The sequence below is a fragment of the Streptopelia decaocto genome (genome assembly GCF_964273445.1).
Source record: "Streptopelia decaocto genome assembly, chromosome: 8".
Classification (NCBI taxonomy): domain Eukaryota; kingdom Metazoa; phylum Chordata; class Aves; order Columbiformes; family Columbidae; genus Streptopelia; species Streptopelia decaocto.
The window spans coordinates 4,171,732-4,189,376 of NC_138662.1; the positions used below are offsets into that span (position 1 = coordinate 4,171,732).

General features: G+C 40.3%; 1 protein-coding gene across 2 annotated transcripts in view; it reads right to left on the minus strand.

Moving 5' to 3' along the window:
- IPPK (inositol-pentakisphosphate 2-kinase) overlaps nucleotides 1–17,645 on the minus strand; it is a 57,735-nt gene that overhangs the window by 8,825 nt on the left and 31,265 nt on the right. For both annotated transcript variants that reach the window (XM_082059964.1, XM_082059963.1), the window contains 5 exons: nucleotides 9,536–9,583; nucleotides 4,205–4,300; nucleotides 3,377–3,443; nucleotides 1,005–1,126; nucleotides 512–601 (listed from right to left, as the gene is read on the minus strand). In XM_082059964.1, coding sequence (XP_081916090.1) covers nucleotides 512–601; nucleotides 1,005–1,126; nucleotides 3,377–3,443; nucleotides 4,205–4,300; nucleotides 9,536–9,583 — 423 coding nt within the window. The remainder of the gene's footprint in view (nucleotides 1–511; nucleotides 602–1,004; nucleotides 1,127–3,376; nucleotides 3,444–4,204; nucleotides 4,301–9,535; nucleotides 9,584–17,645) is intronic.

Genomic DNA, 17,645 nt, shown 5'->3' on the forward strand with positions numbered 1-17,645 from the left:
TGAACATACAATCCATGATTACTCAGCGTCTTCCTCATCACATTCAGCGCTCAAGTCACTCTGATTGCTCTCACAAATGGAAAGCATGGAGAAAGTTAGCAGCTTTAGCCAATTAAGCACTGGCATAAATTTGCAGTAAGGCACCGTTTCAGACACATAATGGACATTAGTCAAATGAGTTCCATGTGTGTTACACGCTGTTGTAAGTTACAGAATGCCACCGTGCCTTTGGTGAGCTGCCCTTGAAAGGAAATTTGACATCAGAGTTTACCCAATCAACAGCATTAACAGCCCTCAAAGACTAATCTTGTGTTTGTTTGCTTCCAGCTCCCACAGAACTTGTTCCATCTCTCACTAAACACTCACACCCAGCAACTCAGATGTGTATCCACCTACCATCTTTAATCACATCAGAGGTTTAAGCAAGTTTCAACAGGAAAGCACGACTGGAATAGCAAATAAAGCACAGTACAGTCAGAGGAAAGCAGTATGACTGGAAAAAAACAATTACCTTTAGATGCTGATGCATACAGTAACGACACACCTTGTGCTTTATCTCCTGTGAAACATGGCTGGAAAAAGGAATGAAGCCGCACTTTGGCTAAAACAAACAAACAAACAAGATTATAAATGGGTTTTTTAAATATAAGAGCACACAACATGCAAATCTTTCCAGTTAAAGGAAACTTAAGAAAAAAAGTCAACATTCAGCATTTGAAAGCTTAATATATGTCACTGTGTACTATTCCTAATTATTTTAGAGAATAGAAATAAAGACGCACAAAACTGCAGTGGACATTAAAAAAGCGTGGTAATATCTGGGAATTTCCCAAGTTTTGAAAGATCGGGAATTGGAAGCGGGATGGGACATGTCATCCAATGGGTCACGGTAAAAGCCGTGAGCTCTGCCTTACCCACTGCTGCCCTCCTCCCAAACCGCCCTGCCCAGCACGGACTTGAAAATGCAAATAAAACCCCCAGCAGGATCTTCTGCCATTCAGTACCTTAATCTCTATGCAGAGGATTGGCCGGTGTTCCACGAAACGATAGGTCTGCAGCCGGGTCAGATTAGGAAGGCACATTGCGTAACCACTGAGAGTGTCCATATCTTTATCACAGCGAGACTCTGGGGAGAACAAAAACCAAAAATGAGGTGTGTGGATGTTTATCTTACGCTGTAGTTATCTTGTTCACCAGGTGGGGGAGTGGGAACCAAGTTGGAAAGACCAGACACAGTTAGCAGCTTTAGCCAATTAAGCACTGGCATAAATTTGCCCTCCTCATTATCAACCTGTTTTCAGTTTCCTCAGAACTGTCCCAGGCACAGACGCCTCAAGAGCTGCTGTTTGCAGCTCCTCCCAAGAAGGTATCGCTGAGGGGCCTGGAAGGGCGAGGGAGGAGGTAGAGACTGACTGACTGCTGGTTCAAAGATGTGATCTCGTGGCTGTTTAGTGAAACTGCACAAAGCACCATCCCTCGGCCAAGAGGAGTCTGTGAAAACTGCCAGGAACGTCATAATCTGTTCAGAAGTTCAGAAGGTAGTGTAGATGTAAACAGAACCTGCAAGTGGCTTCACTCAACTACAGCAGTCTGTGAGTAGTCTGTGAGTAGCCTCTTCCTAGCCGTGCCAGTGTTTATGTCAAAGTAATAAATAGGTGAAAAGGAAGACAAAAGGAAAAGTTTGTTTCCCCTCCCTCACAAGCTCGCAACTTCAAACAAGAATTTCCACTGCTAAAACCACCCTGTTAAAAACAGCATTTAATATAGTCCAGATTAACAACCCTGAGAAGAAACAAAATAGCAAACAAACAAACAGGTTTCAGACTAAGATTAAGAGCCATTATGTAGATGAAAAGCATTTCAATACCCTCCCTGCACACACGTCCTTTGGGACAGAGAAAGGTCTGCAAGATTTTAATTCAAATTTAACAAGAACATACACTCCCAAATTTTCAGGTATCTGTGTTATTAAAGAGACATACACAGTACATATCTTCTCTTATAGTTTCCATTGCTAAGAAAAATGTCCATTCTGGAAAATATATTTAAATTAAAAAAAAAAACAAACTCAGAAACAGAAGGCTCATTAGGCATCAGCCTGCAATTACATGCTGTACTTCACTAGGATGAGCGAGAAGAAACCTCCTTTCTCCAAGAAAATTCTGGGGTTTGTTTTCTTTTTCTGAACTCCAGCAAAAGCATATCCATGTTCAGCTGAAAGCCACTTGCCACATCAGACAAACCCAGAAATCTGAAGTATTAGAGAAGCTGCTTTCTAAGTTAGAAAGGCTTATGTGAAAGGTAATATTAAAATAAATTCCTTCCTCGAGATTTAGAAAAAATATTCCTGTTAAAAAAGGAACAGTGAGATTTGCTATTCTAAAGCAAGAAACACCACTTGGGCAGCTCCTCGCAATGTTTCTTCCTCTAAAGAAACCCCCAGGAGCTGCAGACACACAACATTTAAGAAATAAACTAAATTCTATCATTCACTTCTACCAGAGTATCATTGATTCTGTACCTTTTATTAGACGCTATTTACTTTCCTTGCTGGTTTCTGGCACTGTAGAACTGTTTCTCAAAAAGGTGAGGACAAGTCAGCAATAGAGAGCGTCCTGTGCTCAATGTATGTAAATTAATTCAACTTTTCCTGGATCAAAGGCATCAAAGTACTGGCTACAATACTTTGATTTAATACCACTTTTTTTTTTTCAATGAACTTTCCCAAACAGAAGTTTCTGGCCGTTCTCAAGAACTGTTTGAGAACACGCGATAAACACACCAGGAGGGTCATCTCTTTGCCCACTGTAGAGCTTACACCTCTCTGTACCTCCAGCCGTACAGGAAGAGCGGTGCACCGAGTGCTGCTGACTAAGAATGATGACACCAAATTCTGTAGCGCTTCACTCGACACTGAACACGTCAGACATTGCCAAACCTCCAGTCTTGTTTCAAAAGGTTTCACAAGGCCGGCACACCCTGATCTCGCACACTTGTCCCCTTCAGTACCTCCGTCCATCCCAGGGGACCAGAAAAGCAAACGTGCACTTCACCGAGGACACGGACCCAGCACCAAACAATTATTTCAGGCCACATTTCCACCTCCCTCACTGTACTTTGTAAAAGACTTCACAGCAAGGTAAACACTCGCTCAAAAACTAACACACACAGGCTCACAGAAGATCCCTCTCCCCAGTTTGATCAAACAAATATCAGGTGCAACTTTTAGTTCTAGAACACACCCATTTTTCCAGAACAAATTTTCAATGCGTCTTAATATTTAAAGCAGTTTCCTGGTATTCTGAGGTATGACGCGTTTTTACTTTCCAATAAAGCACAATGCTTTACAGCCCGTTACGCTGTCCCTGGCACTTACCTGGCCTCTCTGGCTGAACTTTTAAACAGAGCTGTCTGACGAAGTCTAAAGGCAGTTGAATAATTTCCTATTAAAAAAAAGAAAACATATTTCAACATAAAAATTAATATCCAGTTGAGGGGGGGGAGGTCTTAAAACAGAATACTGAAGTGCAGAGGATACTAACGACAGTATACTAAACTATACAATCAGTAGCTTCTCCCTCTGATAAACCATCTATATGAAAACCTGTGCCTGCGATCACATGTAAAACTTCACTACGGAAACCAGAAACTAATTTAAATAAATGCACAGGAAAGAGTATTTTCAGTGCAAGTTTAATGTGCATGAAGGAACTTGCATCATTTTGTCCTTTTCGCAAATGCAAGAGTCCCATTTCATCCCGTCCCACATCCCACCCCCCCAAGGCAGAACCGTTTATCTCGGCTCGCAGGAGAAGGTGGGACTTTCCACTCAGGTACATGAAGCTGGGTGAACTACAGCTGGTTGCCAGCACAGCAAGGAAAAAGGAGACCTCTGACTGCACAGAAACCCGGACAATTCACACAAACCAGGTTTCTCCCCTGGTTTTGCAGTTAGTCTCAAAATCTCTCACACATCTCTCACCTTATGCAGGGCAAAGAAATGACTCAAACCACAAAGTATAATCCAATCACCTCACCAACACAGAGCAGGATCTCTGTTCTGATCCAAATGCTTCCTGTGTGTGTATCTTACTTGGGAGTATCTACAAACCCTATTAATTCCTTTTACTGGCATTCAGTGTTCCCCAACACTCTTCAGTGTTTACAGTGCATAAGCCATTTACAGTAAGAATAAAACAGTTACCCCATGGTGAACGTAGTTCTCCCCAAAGAACTGCTTCATGACATGTTTTCCAAAGTCTACAATGTTTTGTAGGTGATGTAGTATTTCCTCTGAAGTCTGGAAGACAGAAATGTGGTATTTTAACTATGAAATAATGATGATAAGTAACACTCAAGAATACATACACATGCCAGTCAGTGACTTAGCAAAGTAGCTCAATTGATCTACTGAGTTTGGTAGGTCAGTGCATGTTGGAATTAAGGAAACACATGAAACGTGCTACATCTGCTTCTGCACTGCTGAGGCTGGGATAACCAGGAAAATCGTCAGGAGAGATGGTTCTTCTTAAGTTTCAGGGGGAAAAGGACAGAGAAAATTAAAAAGGTGGGAGAGAGGGAGGTTACTCAAGATCTACTCTGTCTTTGACCATTATTCTTCAAATAGTTCCAAAAACTGCAATAGTCAAAAGAGACACACAGCGTGCCTTCTTACCAATGGGTGATGTGCAGGAGAGGCTTTGAGTGTTAGAAAATACATCACCTGGAGATTTGGAAGAGAATGGCCACAAAGAGTGAGCCCCATGACAAACTTCTGCATCAACAGGTACAGAATTTGCCAAATCCAGCCCCAAACAATGAAAAACCTTACTAGAATGTCATCTTCCATAAATTTTATATTACATGTCTACAAGGAAACACAAAAGTTCTACAAGACAGAAATGCCAAGCTAGATAGAAATGCAGCTGAACGAGCACTGGGAGCAGGACAGCGAAGTTAGCAGAGCAGCTTTACAACATACCTGTTCCCAGCACTCCAGTACTCTGGGTCTCTGTGCTGTATTTTATTGTTACTACAATCTCCAAGTCCTGCGTCTTTTTGTAACGCAAAGCCTTCCTGGAACAGCACTACTTTGCCTACCACTGCACACTATAAAGCGCTGAACCATATAGAGATTTACTCTTGGGATTAAGTAACAGTGGAGGAAGAAAAAGTGCAACACTCGTGTCCAAGTTAGAAAACTGGAGAAGAAAAACAACACAAGCAGGAGAAAAAAAAAGTAGACAGGGCAGAGTAAGAGAAAATAAAATGCTAGGACGACAACACTCTCACAATGACAAAGTCTAGAGAAAGGAGGAAAGACCACACCCAACACAAATTAAACACATTTCTAGGTAAAAGGAGAATGTCACTAACCAAGCACTCTTACTAACTTTGTTTTATAATACCATCATAATAGGTAGACTTTTTTTTTTCCACCCGTAAGGGTTTCTTACGTAACAAACTTACACAAGTTGTGTAGACTAAGCAAGATAAGTTTGTTCCTGTAGCACAGGTCTGCTAAGACCAGGTACCAAGTTTAATAGTCTTCCTCTAGCAAGATGCATTTTCCAGACAGAGGCAGTAATACACAATGCTGCAATGTGCAACAATGGTTTACAGAAGGAAAAGTCACTCCAGTAACATGGGTTACTACACTCTTCAGTAACACACTGTGCTACACACCAGCATTCAGTGCGCAGAGCACTAACCAAAAACACCAAATTCCTTTGGAGCAAGCAGGAAAAACAATTTTTCCAAAGCACTTAGACAGCACTTCCACATCTCTATAAAGGCCAGGACAGCACTTATTCTTTAACATGCTTGGCATATGGTACCCAGAGTCATTTCTCAGAACAGCTCTCCCTGAATCCTTTTAAGGGAGTCAAAAGAAGTTCAGAGTCTCTTCACAACAGACCATCTTCTGCTGCTTCAGTCTCCAAACAAAACACACACTATAATGCCTGAATAACCTTCTCAATTGCAGTCATTTGGTCTGAGAAGTGTATTTAAGAAAAAATAATTAATAGGCAACAAGATGCGTGAGCAGGCCACCCACACGGGTATGCAAAAGGGCATTTTACATCAGTTTTGGTCAATCTGCACTTCCCAGGAAGGCCAATGCCCCCGTCACGGGCACTGAACACCCCGAGGTCCAGCAGCGAGGACCAGCCCGAGCTCCGTCACCCCTCCGGCCCAGGGGGAAATGGGGGAACCCCGCTCTGCACCCTCTGAGCAGGCTCCAGACACACTGCGCCCACCTGCCCTTGTGCTTCAGTTGTCCTGGGATGGGGAAGGAAATGTTGCTTTGCAGAGGGAAAACCCCCCAACAATTTAAAACATCAATAATTATAGTATCTTCCTCACCCGACGAGGGGGAAACTGGCAATTCTGAGCACATACTATGGCAAAAATTTCAATTTATATACAGATTTCTGCCCTTTTAATGACAGCATATGCCTTTAAATTACACAAATTCTGAATGGTGAGAAGGAATGTTGCATCATCTCATACAGCAACAGAAATCGCAGCTAATTCCCAATTACAGATTATTCTGACCTTGTTTGCTGATGCACACAGTACCCACAGGCTTTTTTTTTTAACATACATATATACACACACACACATATTGGGAAATGAGCATTTCAGAAAAATCGGGACATTCTGTGCTGCTACTACAAGGAAAGACTCACCAGTTAAAAAGATCAACCCAACTTTAAAATTACAAATCAAGCTTATGACACCTGCTCACCTCCTTTTAAGAGCAAGTATATTTGATAGACTCTAAACAAGAGACAAAAAGTAGCTAACAGGCTACTGGAGCATCACCTTTCAACATTAAAAAACACTAAGAAAAAAACCTTTTGAAGGACCCATCATTACTGCCAGTTCATTCAGCAAAACACTAAAATTCATCAAATAGGTTCTACACAATAAAAAGGCAAAAAATTCATTCATACAGAAGACTCGTATATTAAATAGGCAACATGCAATTAAAATAATTCTGCAAGTCCTGACACTTTCTACTCAAGAAGTCCAAGCCACAGACTGGCATTATCAAGTATTTTTCAATAAAACACTGAATTGTAACAGTAAGATTACAATTTGCAATAACACCACCTCATTTAACCACTAGTCCCAAATTCATAACCAAATGCTATAAATGCAAAGCGGCGTCCAGACTTCCTTTTCCAAAGGAGTTAACAGAAAAGACTGAGACGCATTTGTCCACATCTGAATTTCACTATGGATGTTACTAGAAAATATTTTGCTTCAACTGGTTCTTTCAGATCTGTTTACACTGGATGAGCTACAATGTCATGCACAGGTATATAACACTTTACATCCTAACTCATCTTGCACTGGTCAGGAATAGAAATTACACCTAAAAACATTCTCTGCCGTCCAGCTGTAACGTTGCTACGTCCAAGTTTGTCCCAAAACTCTGATTCTCCAAGACTTGTTTACAGATCTGAAGATAAAATATTGTCTTCCATTCTGCTGCAAGAAAACCTGATCCTTAAAAATCAATCACCAGAATAATTAAATATATTCAAATTACATCATCTTCTATTTAGAGAGCAAAGCCAAAAGGAATTGCGTCTCACAATGTCCACACAACCACAGCACAAAGCAAACGCAGAACGCTGGAGCTGCCGCTGTTTAAACTCAGCTGCCGTCTGCACCCACAAACAGCCGTCCTGCTGCTACAGCGGTAAGAAGAGACGCGTGTCTGTCTGGGGCAATTCTCAATGCAAGTTTGGGTAACGGTTTTTAAAAAACAAACGCTTGGTGTTTCAACAGCCACAGCCCGCAGGAATGCCTACTGCCATCAGTCGCTCTGCTTGGTTGGATTCTGAGAAATTTTACTAATCTGATTATGCAGGGAAGAAAAACATTCAAGAACCTGAGCAGCATTCGGATAGTAGCAGAACACCAGGCCCAGGAGATCTTTTTTCTTCTGTTTTGCTATTCCAATCCAAAAACCCATATGCATGACAAAGCAGCCGACAGAAGTGTTATCAGCTGCAATGCTGCGGTGGGTGACTGTGAAAAGTCACTTCTTGGCTTCCTTTGAGACTTCATCATACTGTGCCAATTTTTAAAAATAATTACTATGCAACAATCTCCTCGGACTTAAAAAAAAAAAAAAAAAACAAAAAACAAAAAACCAACAAACGCAAAATAGCTACTCAGTGTTTTGTTTTCTTAAACAAATGGCAGTAGACTTTAACTTGTGGTCTAATACTCCCCTGCTATATTAGAAAGAGAGACAGGCACCGTTTTCCTTTCTTCCAGTCCACTGGGTTCTTCGCTGTTCTCATAAAAACTCTAAACATCATTATCTTGGACTACTACAGAAGCACAGGAAACATTTTTGAAATCCTGCCACTATAAGTAGGTCAAAAACTTACTTGAATCACACTTTAGTTTCACCAGACTTTTTTTCAAGTACAATTGTAGCAGAAAGGCCATCAAATAACTTGTACATACACTGTGTTCATGGGTTTTATCTTCCTCTGCTTTCCCCTGCTCTACTTTAGAAATTCTATCCCTTGTTAAACTGGGGACATTTCATCATGCATTTCATGTTCATCTTCCTGATTTCAAGTAAAACTCCCTTCCTATACATTTACTTTACATCCATCCTTTTTTCTTTTTTCTTTTCTCTTTTCTTTTCTTTCCCCCAGCTCTCAGCGTAGCCATAATGCTTTTTGTATTTCCTTCTGATCAGGCCCTTACAAAGATGCAGCTCAGAAGCTGCACCCCCGCTCTCTCAGGTAAAGCACCCCAATAACCACGCACCAGGTTGAGGAAATGACAGAATTCGAACCTCCTGCCTCTTGTGCTCTTTTTTCCTCTTGTAGCACTGTGCTGACACTGCACTTTTACCCTCCACCTTTGATTCTTGATCATTTTTTATTTCTGTTAAACAAATCTAAGGTAACTCACTTCTTTTCTTTCTTGAGTACAAAATCCTCCTGACACAGTCCAGGAAATGGGTAAAGTGTGTCCCACCATGTTCTTTTTGCAACAGACACTAAAATAACTCTCTGACGAAGGCTATTCTGTAAATATTTCATGTCTTTCTCCAAATTCAATGTTTTTTAGCTACTGAATAGGTAGTCAACAGCAGACCTTCCCCATGACCCCAGTCCTGTTCTGCTGCTCTTCTGTCCCGCCTGGCAGCGGCCGGTACAACTGTCATTCCCTCCTCAGCATCACCACATTCCTTACTTCGATACACAACGTTAACACCTTCCCGGATGCCACGGCCACCCTTTCAGACAGCCGCACCTTCTACACATCGCAGTCTGACCTGCACAAAGGTCTGGGTACTGGCAGCCACATCACCTTAGTTACGTAAGGAGACCTCAAATTTCCTCTTGGTGCCAGAATGCCTGTAACAGGCACATTTCACAACATCGCCTTATTCTTAGTCCTATCACAATTCTTTCATGGGTTTCCTGTTTCTCTTCAGACTGGTTAGTAGCTTACCTGGGGGCTTTTATTAACAGCACATGTTGAATCTTACCTTATTCTGGTTTGGGGGGAACTTCAAAAACCGCAGCACCACGCAGCGCTGAGGAAAGATAGGAAACAATACAGTTTCATTAGCATTTAAGTACATCATAATTTCTGAACAGCACAATTGTCTGACTCCCCAATCTACCTCATCTGAGAAATTAAGGAAGAAAAAAAAAAAAAAAGACAAAATAGCCATTATAGATGGATCTCGCTCAACTTGAAATCAAATACATCAATATCTGTTCCCAGATTTGCCATCACTTAAACAAGGCAGCCACTCTGCGCTGCCAGTCACCAAGTGTAACAAGGGAAATAATCCCCTAATTTATAACACTGCTCTGAAAATCTGCTAAAACACAGTATGAAACAAATAAACTGAAAAACACCCTAACATTTTTGCACCAAAGGTCTCTGGGAAAAAAAAAAAAGCAAGACCCACTTAGATATCATCAACTTACAGTATCAGCACAGCATTACAAAATATTAATGAGACAGCAGCTAACAGCAGTAGCTACACAACTCTAATTATAAACACCATAAACTGCTACTTATAAACTTCCAAAACATAAACACATCACACAAGGACAAATATTTTACCAAACCAAAACAAACAAACCCACACTAATTTTTGACAATTTAACAATTTCTATTTTTTTAACAATTAAAAAACCTTCTTATCTTCAAAGTACACAAATTCTAAAAACAACCTTAGTCTTTATGAGTTCAGATAAAAATAATTTCTAGATGTCCTAAGTAAATTAAGCCTTTGTCCTTAAGCCTATTAAGAGAGTGTCTTCCATCACAGAAGTCACCTGAAGTATCTTTCAATAAAATGTTGCTGAAATTAACCATTACACTTGTTAAATAGACTTTTTATATTAAAATCAAATTTTGACATGGTCTTAAGGAACCTGCAGCCTCCTTACTAGACAAGACAACACATCACTCTGACTCAGATGAGTCAGTCTAAATATCTGATCCTCAAGACATTTACTCCCACTGATGTACTTCAGCCTGTTCAGATACGAGGTGGATAAAAACAACTGGACACCAGAGCAGGCAGAGTTACCTCTTAGTGTCTCCATGTGTACCTTTCCTAGATACACCAACAAGGACTACACTCCATTTAAAGCACTCCCAAAAAAGTATTAACACTCAGGTTCCCTGGCAAAGATAATGCAGACAAAATGTCATAGTCACGCTTCAGGTTGATGGAATCTAAGCTTTTTCTCTATGAAGTGACTTGCCATTAAAAAACCTCCCATAGCACGAAGCACCAGATAAATTCTGCATTTCAGGGCTGAAAGCTGTCTCTGGACAGTGCTGAGTGGGAGAGCCCTGCAGTTATCTTTATTACTAACTTGTAGTAAAGAGCAGGAAGAGCAAAGCAAAACAGAAGATAACGCGTAATTCAAAATACTAGCAAACCAAGATGCAGATTCAGACATGACCAGTGAAACCTAGGAACAGCCTCTTCAATATCTACAATGTCTCAAGTCAGCACAATCTCATAGTTCACCCACATCTGGAAAACACTCTCAGGTAAAAGGTTAATTTGCTGAATTTTGATTAAACTTGTCCTGCAAGATCTAAACAGCATGAGTATTACAGCAACATACTAGATCAATTGAACACTCATAATCACCTGGATTTGATAAGATTGCTGGGTGTTCTCCCATTACACATGGATAACGAGCCTGTACGCCCTGGTTATGCAGTATGTTATTTCCACAGTGTTTGAACTCTTTGGATCCCCCAGTTTAAACATTCATAAACAAGTGGATCAGCGATGGAGTGATCTGATCACTTCTAATCAATTCACTACCTCGATTCTGTAGTATTTCAAGGGTCTTGTAGATATTTATCTATTAATCAGTTCCCAGCCAACAAACTTCCAGCCACTGCTCTTGAAAATCCAATTGCTCTCACAAGACCAACTAAAATATTTGCTCATTACCAGGTCAATCCTGAAGAGGCATGCTGGGATAAAATGACCAAAACTATTTATGGCAGAAGAACACCCTGCTTTTCTAAAGATGTCAAACAAAACTTTCCATCACAGATGCACTTCAACCAGCCAGCCTGCACTGTGCCTTAGTAAAGCTATTAGATGACCTGAATAAAAAATAAAACAAACCACTTTCTTCTTTTTTGAGGTGGGAAGTTTTCAGCTAGATCCATCCCTTTGTGCAAGTGAACTGTTGCACAAACACACTGCCACAGTACAAAGGTCAACCCATCAGATATCAAACATGCCAACTGCTGCTTCAGAATTATCACCTCTGAAAATATTGGTCCATGTTTTCCATGCTATTGCATTACCAACTATCTTGACTGATTCTTTACTTGGAAATACTGTGGGTGGTTGTTGCCATGAGGTTTTTTGTCAGTTATCTTAAATGCCTTAGATTTGTTTATATTTACGGATTTAACATCAAAGATGTAACATGCTTATCTGCATGCAAAATAATGGCCCAAATCCAGAAGAGAAGAGATTTCTAAAGAGGTTGTCACTACTCCTTAGCACTTTGGGAATCAGATCAGCTAGATCCTAATGCTCACTAAATGTCATTCTCTACATGTACCTCTGTAAGCCCTTCCACTGCTTAGCACCAGTTCCATCAACACACTATTACCCAAGTGTTTAGTTTATTGGATAATAGTCACATACACACAAAAATATGGGGAAAAAAACCAAACACACACACATACAAAACAACAGGCTGCAAAATCAAGCAGATGAAAAAAAGAAATAATGCATGGAGATAAGCAAATGTAACACATGAAACATTAAGAGTCTTTACCCCTTTTACATCTCTGGATGAAGCAAGACAAGCTAGAAAAAACACTGAATTCCAAATAATTCTGTCTACCATTTTTTTTAAATCCTGCAGCCCTTTCTCTGCAAGTATGTTCAATATCCAGTTAGTGACAAAAGACTAAACAAAAAAAAAGCCAACAGAACATCAAACATGACTGCTCTTACTCTCCAAATAAAGAATTAAAGTGCGACTCTCACATGAGAGTACAGCGGTTTGAGAACAAACGACGTTCTTACTGGCATCCAGGACCATACCAGGGCTACAACAAAAACCATTTCCATTTGTTACACAAAACTCAAATGATAGCAACAAGGACACTGAAACTCATGTCTGTCAAAACACATCCACAGTCACTGGGTTGCCAGACAATGCCACCAGGAGCCTGCATTCTGGAGGAGCTCTCACTAACTTGCTTACGCCACAGCATTGCGAGAGTCCAGCCTTAAGCTTAAGGTCCCACCAAGAAAGGCAAACACTTCTTTAGCACCTTGTCATGAAACTATTGTTTGAGTTAAATCATAACTGGAAGTTACTAGCTGCCAATGAGACAAGAAGCTGTGGGAGGGGCTGCAAAAATATACTCAAAGACGTCACTGGCATCACAGAGACACACAGACGTGTACACACAACTTTCATCCTAAAGTATCTTGTGAAAAGTAGTTTGCTGGTCTTAGGCTCCAAGAAGTTTATCTGCAAGAATTTTTTCTTCTCCAAAGCAGTTACTACAACTATTATTTTGATCTTACCCAGTGAAATCCAAAACCAAAGTAATCCTTGGCAGTTAGGCCAAAATATGACTGGCATAAATCCAGGTACTTTGGATTACGCAGTAGCATTATGAAACAAGGATAAAAGCTTACGTTTATATCCTTACAGCTTGATGTTTGATATTGGCCTTCTATTTTTCCAAAATGTCTTCTAAGCTTCATTGCCATAAGATAAAGCTACCATGCAGGCCTCCTGAACTGCAGAGTTTTCAGAAGTTAAACACAATTGGGGCAAATCTATTATCTGGATATTCCCCTTTAGAGAAAAACCTCATTTGCATCGCTGAGGTTTTCTCAGGTTTCCATCTCTTGCTACATCATTAACAAAATCTGTGTAAGGATTTGTGCCAGTGAAAGAAATAAAACAAGCTCAAATGCTAGTAAAATTGTTTAAAGTACAGAAAGATGGGTATTTTCCTTCTGCAGTTACCACCTCAGCTCACATGATTTTAAAATAACCTTCTGTATGAAAATATGAAGAATTAGCCTGTCCAAACACAAAGCCTGGGAAACATCACTTTGGCTTCTGCTTTTCCAAATGAGCAGGTTCACGTCATCTGTTATTACTCTATTATTATTCTAAATAACATGTGTTAAGTGTTTTTGTCTAGAGGCAAAGTGTAACTCTTAACACCCGCTTCTGCAACTTCCCAGTATAACTAGAAAAGATTTTTATCTAGATGATTACCAACTCGTGTTCATCTTTGCAAGACCTACTGGTAGAAACCAAGGCACTTTGGGAAGCAACTTCTTAAGTCCCAAAAGGAAATCCATCCCTCTTCACACCCCTCTCATCTCCCTCACTCTACACTGTCTATGAAATTGTGGTATCTGAAAACTCACCAGTATTTTTGCAAGCACTATATGCAATTTTACACTGCAAAATTACCTACCTTTCTACTGCACTCTGCTGTCAATACATTTATTTTGAAAAGGCACGTGATACACAAGCAGAAGAAGAAAACCCATATTTGTTTTAAAGTTGTCTATATAATAGTCATGAGCTTCCAATCATAAACATGAAAGAAAACACTCACAAAGACTGGTAACAAATCTTTCCCTACAATTATTACTATACTATTTGTTGCAACCAATTACACATGCCACCACCAACTACTACCAAGTCAGCTACTTTTAGAGAGAATGGTGCCTGAAAAAGCTCTTGAGCTTCTTCATACAGTAAAAACTGGTTGTTTAATTCAGTCTTTTGCTGAACCTAAAGAGCTATCAAAAACTTGCAAACACAGCACCAGGTATTCCAGACCTGCTACCACCATGGGAGCGATTCAACACAACCTCATCGTAGCGGACTCATGACAGTGTAGAGCAATGACACCTACCAGAAGTGCATTCTATCTAAATTTCAACCAAAGGGAGGGAGATAGATTAAATTACACCAAATTGCTATTCAAGCCGTATTGGAACATAGTGATATGCAAATAATAATGAATGACAGTTTCAATGGTACTAAATACAAACTACAGAATTATTTTGCCTATATTAAGCTATTTCTGCAGTAGCACATTGGAGCCAACTAAAAAAATTATTCTGACATTTCTTACTCCAAATTTACATTCCACGACCCCTTCAATTCCAACTCTAGCTTGAGGGATTTAAACAGAAAATGGTGGTTTTCAGTTCAGAAAATGCAATTTCTAGGAAGGAGGCAAATGGACAAAGAGGTGTCATCTTCACACCTCAGAAAAGGCAGCTGCACAGAGGAGAGTTCCCTCTCCCAAGACCAAATAAAACCCAGTAAAAACATACCCACTACACTGCCCTGGCACTTCAATCAAAGCTTACCTGTACAATACCCAACATAAGACGTTTTTAAAGGTCCCCTCATCCAGGGTGTCAGCCTGCTGGGCAACGTGGAGGGATGTGGGAGATTAAAACAAACTAAGCACTGGAAAATTCTGCAGCTTTTGAATGAAGTACACATAGTTATATTGTACACAAGTGTTGTTTTCCAACTCAGTTTTGTTCTGTGTAAGGTGGGTAAGATCACACAAAACAAACTGAGGAAAGCTACATTTCCTGCCAGTATGGAGGAAGTTTAGCAATTGCTCAAAGTGCAACAAAGCATTCAAAAATCAGAACAATGCTCTTTTATTTAGCACCAGAGTCCCTTAAGAACAATCTTTTTATTTCTTTACATGAATAAAGAATTCCTGGCATAGCAGCTGGCTTGACACCATTCAATATGTTAAACCATTATTTGGAAGCAAACACCACCAGGATACTTGTTTTCTTCGCACAGAGCTCACCGCTTACATCAGACTCAAGGTACTCACTCCACTTTTCTTCCTGCTGGGTTACAGTGTAGACTCCCATGATAGTTAGGCACTAACTCAGCTTTCATTTTATAGCTAAGCTTCGTATAACCTTATAATATGGAGATGGTATCAATTCCAAGACTGCAGTAGCCATGAGGAAGAAGGAAATGTTTGTCCTTCAGCTAAGCCACCTGATCACAGTAGCTGAAATGATATCAAGCAATACACCCATGGGTGCTGAGTGGAAACATACCAGAGGGAGAACAGAATGAATAAACCTATTGACACTGGGCCCTCAGCACACATTACTGCAGTCTGAGTGACACAGCAGATGCCCTTGACACCTGAGCTGTTAAAAACAAGCAGGAAAAAAACTGGTCCTTAACATTTAATAGGTATCCAGTATGTCATCCCTCTGTCAAACAGGTGAGTTACACCAACAGGAACATGAACACATGCACTGAGCTTCCTTCCTTTAAACTCTAAACCCCCATCTATCAGGAACAGACACCTTCCAGCACAACTCTGCATCGGCAGCTGCTGTTATGCTGGGGAAACAAGGCGTTTCACGAAAATGTTAATAGGGAGGGGAGGAAATAAGAAGTCAAAACAGTAAAAGGGATTAGAATGAAGTGATAAAATACAGTTAGGACAATTAGTAATTCCAAGCATCCTGAACACCTCAGCAAGAAGAAACCTAAGCAGGTCTTGGGCAACAGTTCAATTGAATGCAGTGTCCATGCTCCTTCCTGAGCAAAACCAGGTCAGAATGCGGTTATTGCATGTCTCAGAAGTAATACACTGAGGCAAAGAAAACACCCTGAGCACTGGCAGGGCTGGCAGGGAGGAAAGAACTGAAGGAGTGAATAACACAGACTTTGAGACTGACCCCCCCTGTGTGCTCATGGGTCAGCCAAGTTCCTTCCACCGAAGCAGCCAACCCACCGCTGCTGAGACCGAGGGCAAACACCTGTGCCGCACAGAAAGAAAAATGTAGCCTTATGAACTCCACCGCCACCAAACCATTCACCAAACAGACAAGAAAATTGTTTTACATAACACCTTGATCTAATCAACTGTGAAAAGAAACGCACCTAGAAATAAAAAAAAAACAAGACTCTTTTTAATAAAGGTAACTGCCTCCTGAGTTTATCTACTAAAACTGGGATTTATTTTACATTTTCATTGCACGTAGCCTCCAGCATTCTCAAAAGTCACTCAAAAAAAAAAAAAACCACAACACAAAACAAGCAAACAAATACACACCAAACAGGCATAAAGTGGAGTTTGAATTTCCAAAGAAAGTCACCAGAGGACAAGACTGCTCCAGCACTCTATCATTAGCAAAATAAGAAGACACTTTTGAAAAAATGTATTCTGGGGGTACAAGAATAGTGTTGCTGCTGCTGCTACAGTTAAAGCATCACTACCATATTACATTAGAGTACTAGACCCAAGATTCACAGTGTTTCTGTCTCCCATCTCCTTCCACACACATGCTGCCTTATCCCATCTGCATCTACAGAACCTAAGGTGCTAATATGGTAAGAAAAGTTTTAATTGCTGCCTTTCTGTTCTTTCTCCTCTCTGCACTCAGCCCCACTATCCGATGCCACCTTCCCTTTCACTCTGTGGAAAATACTATTAATACTGCACTGCAGTGCATTCAGAGCATCTTTTCAGCACAGAAACCCAGTGAAGCCAAGAAAAACATAAATTTAACTACACTAGTACACTAGAACTGAAATTCCAATATGGAATTAAAATTCTGTATAGGTGTTGACTCAAGCTGTTGACTTTTTTAGGGGTCAGAGAAAGCTTTGCAGCTAATCCGCAGAACTGGAAGTGCTTCCAGCTTTTAATTCTTTGTTTATAGTAAAAGCTTTGTAGATTGTACTCAAGTAGAGTTAGTCCAATTAGTTATGACATCTACAATTACAGTTGTACCAGTTCAGCCAAATAAAAACAAATACAAACCTGTCTTCCTTTTTTTCCCATGATCATAGATACATATTTAAATACCATTTAACCTAGGTTAAAACAGTTTCCTACAGGTGCCACAAAGGGTCCCAAATTCCAACTCAGACTGGTGATTGCCTCCTGTTGCTAAAAACTTAATTGTTGCTTATAGCAAGACAGAGATCTCTTCCTTTCTTTTCCACTGATGACACACCCTGATCGCATATTTGGCTTTTTGACTATTACACTGCTGCTTGCCATACTAAATTTAGGCAGAATCTCCTCTACTAGGA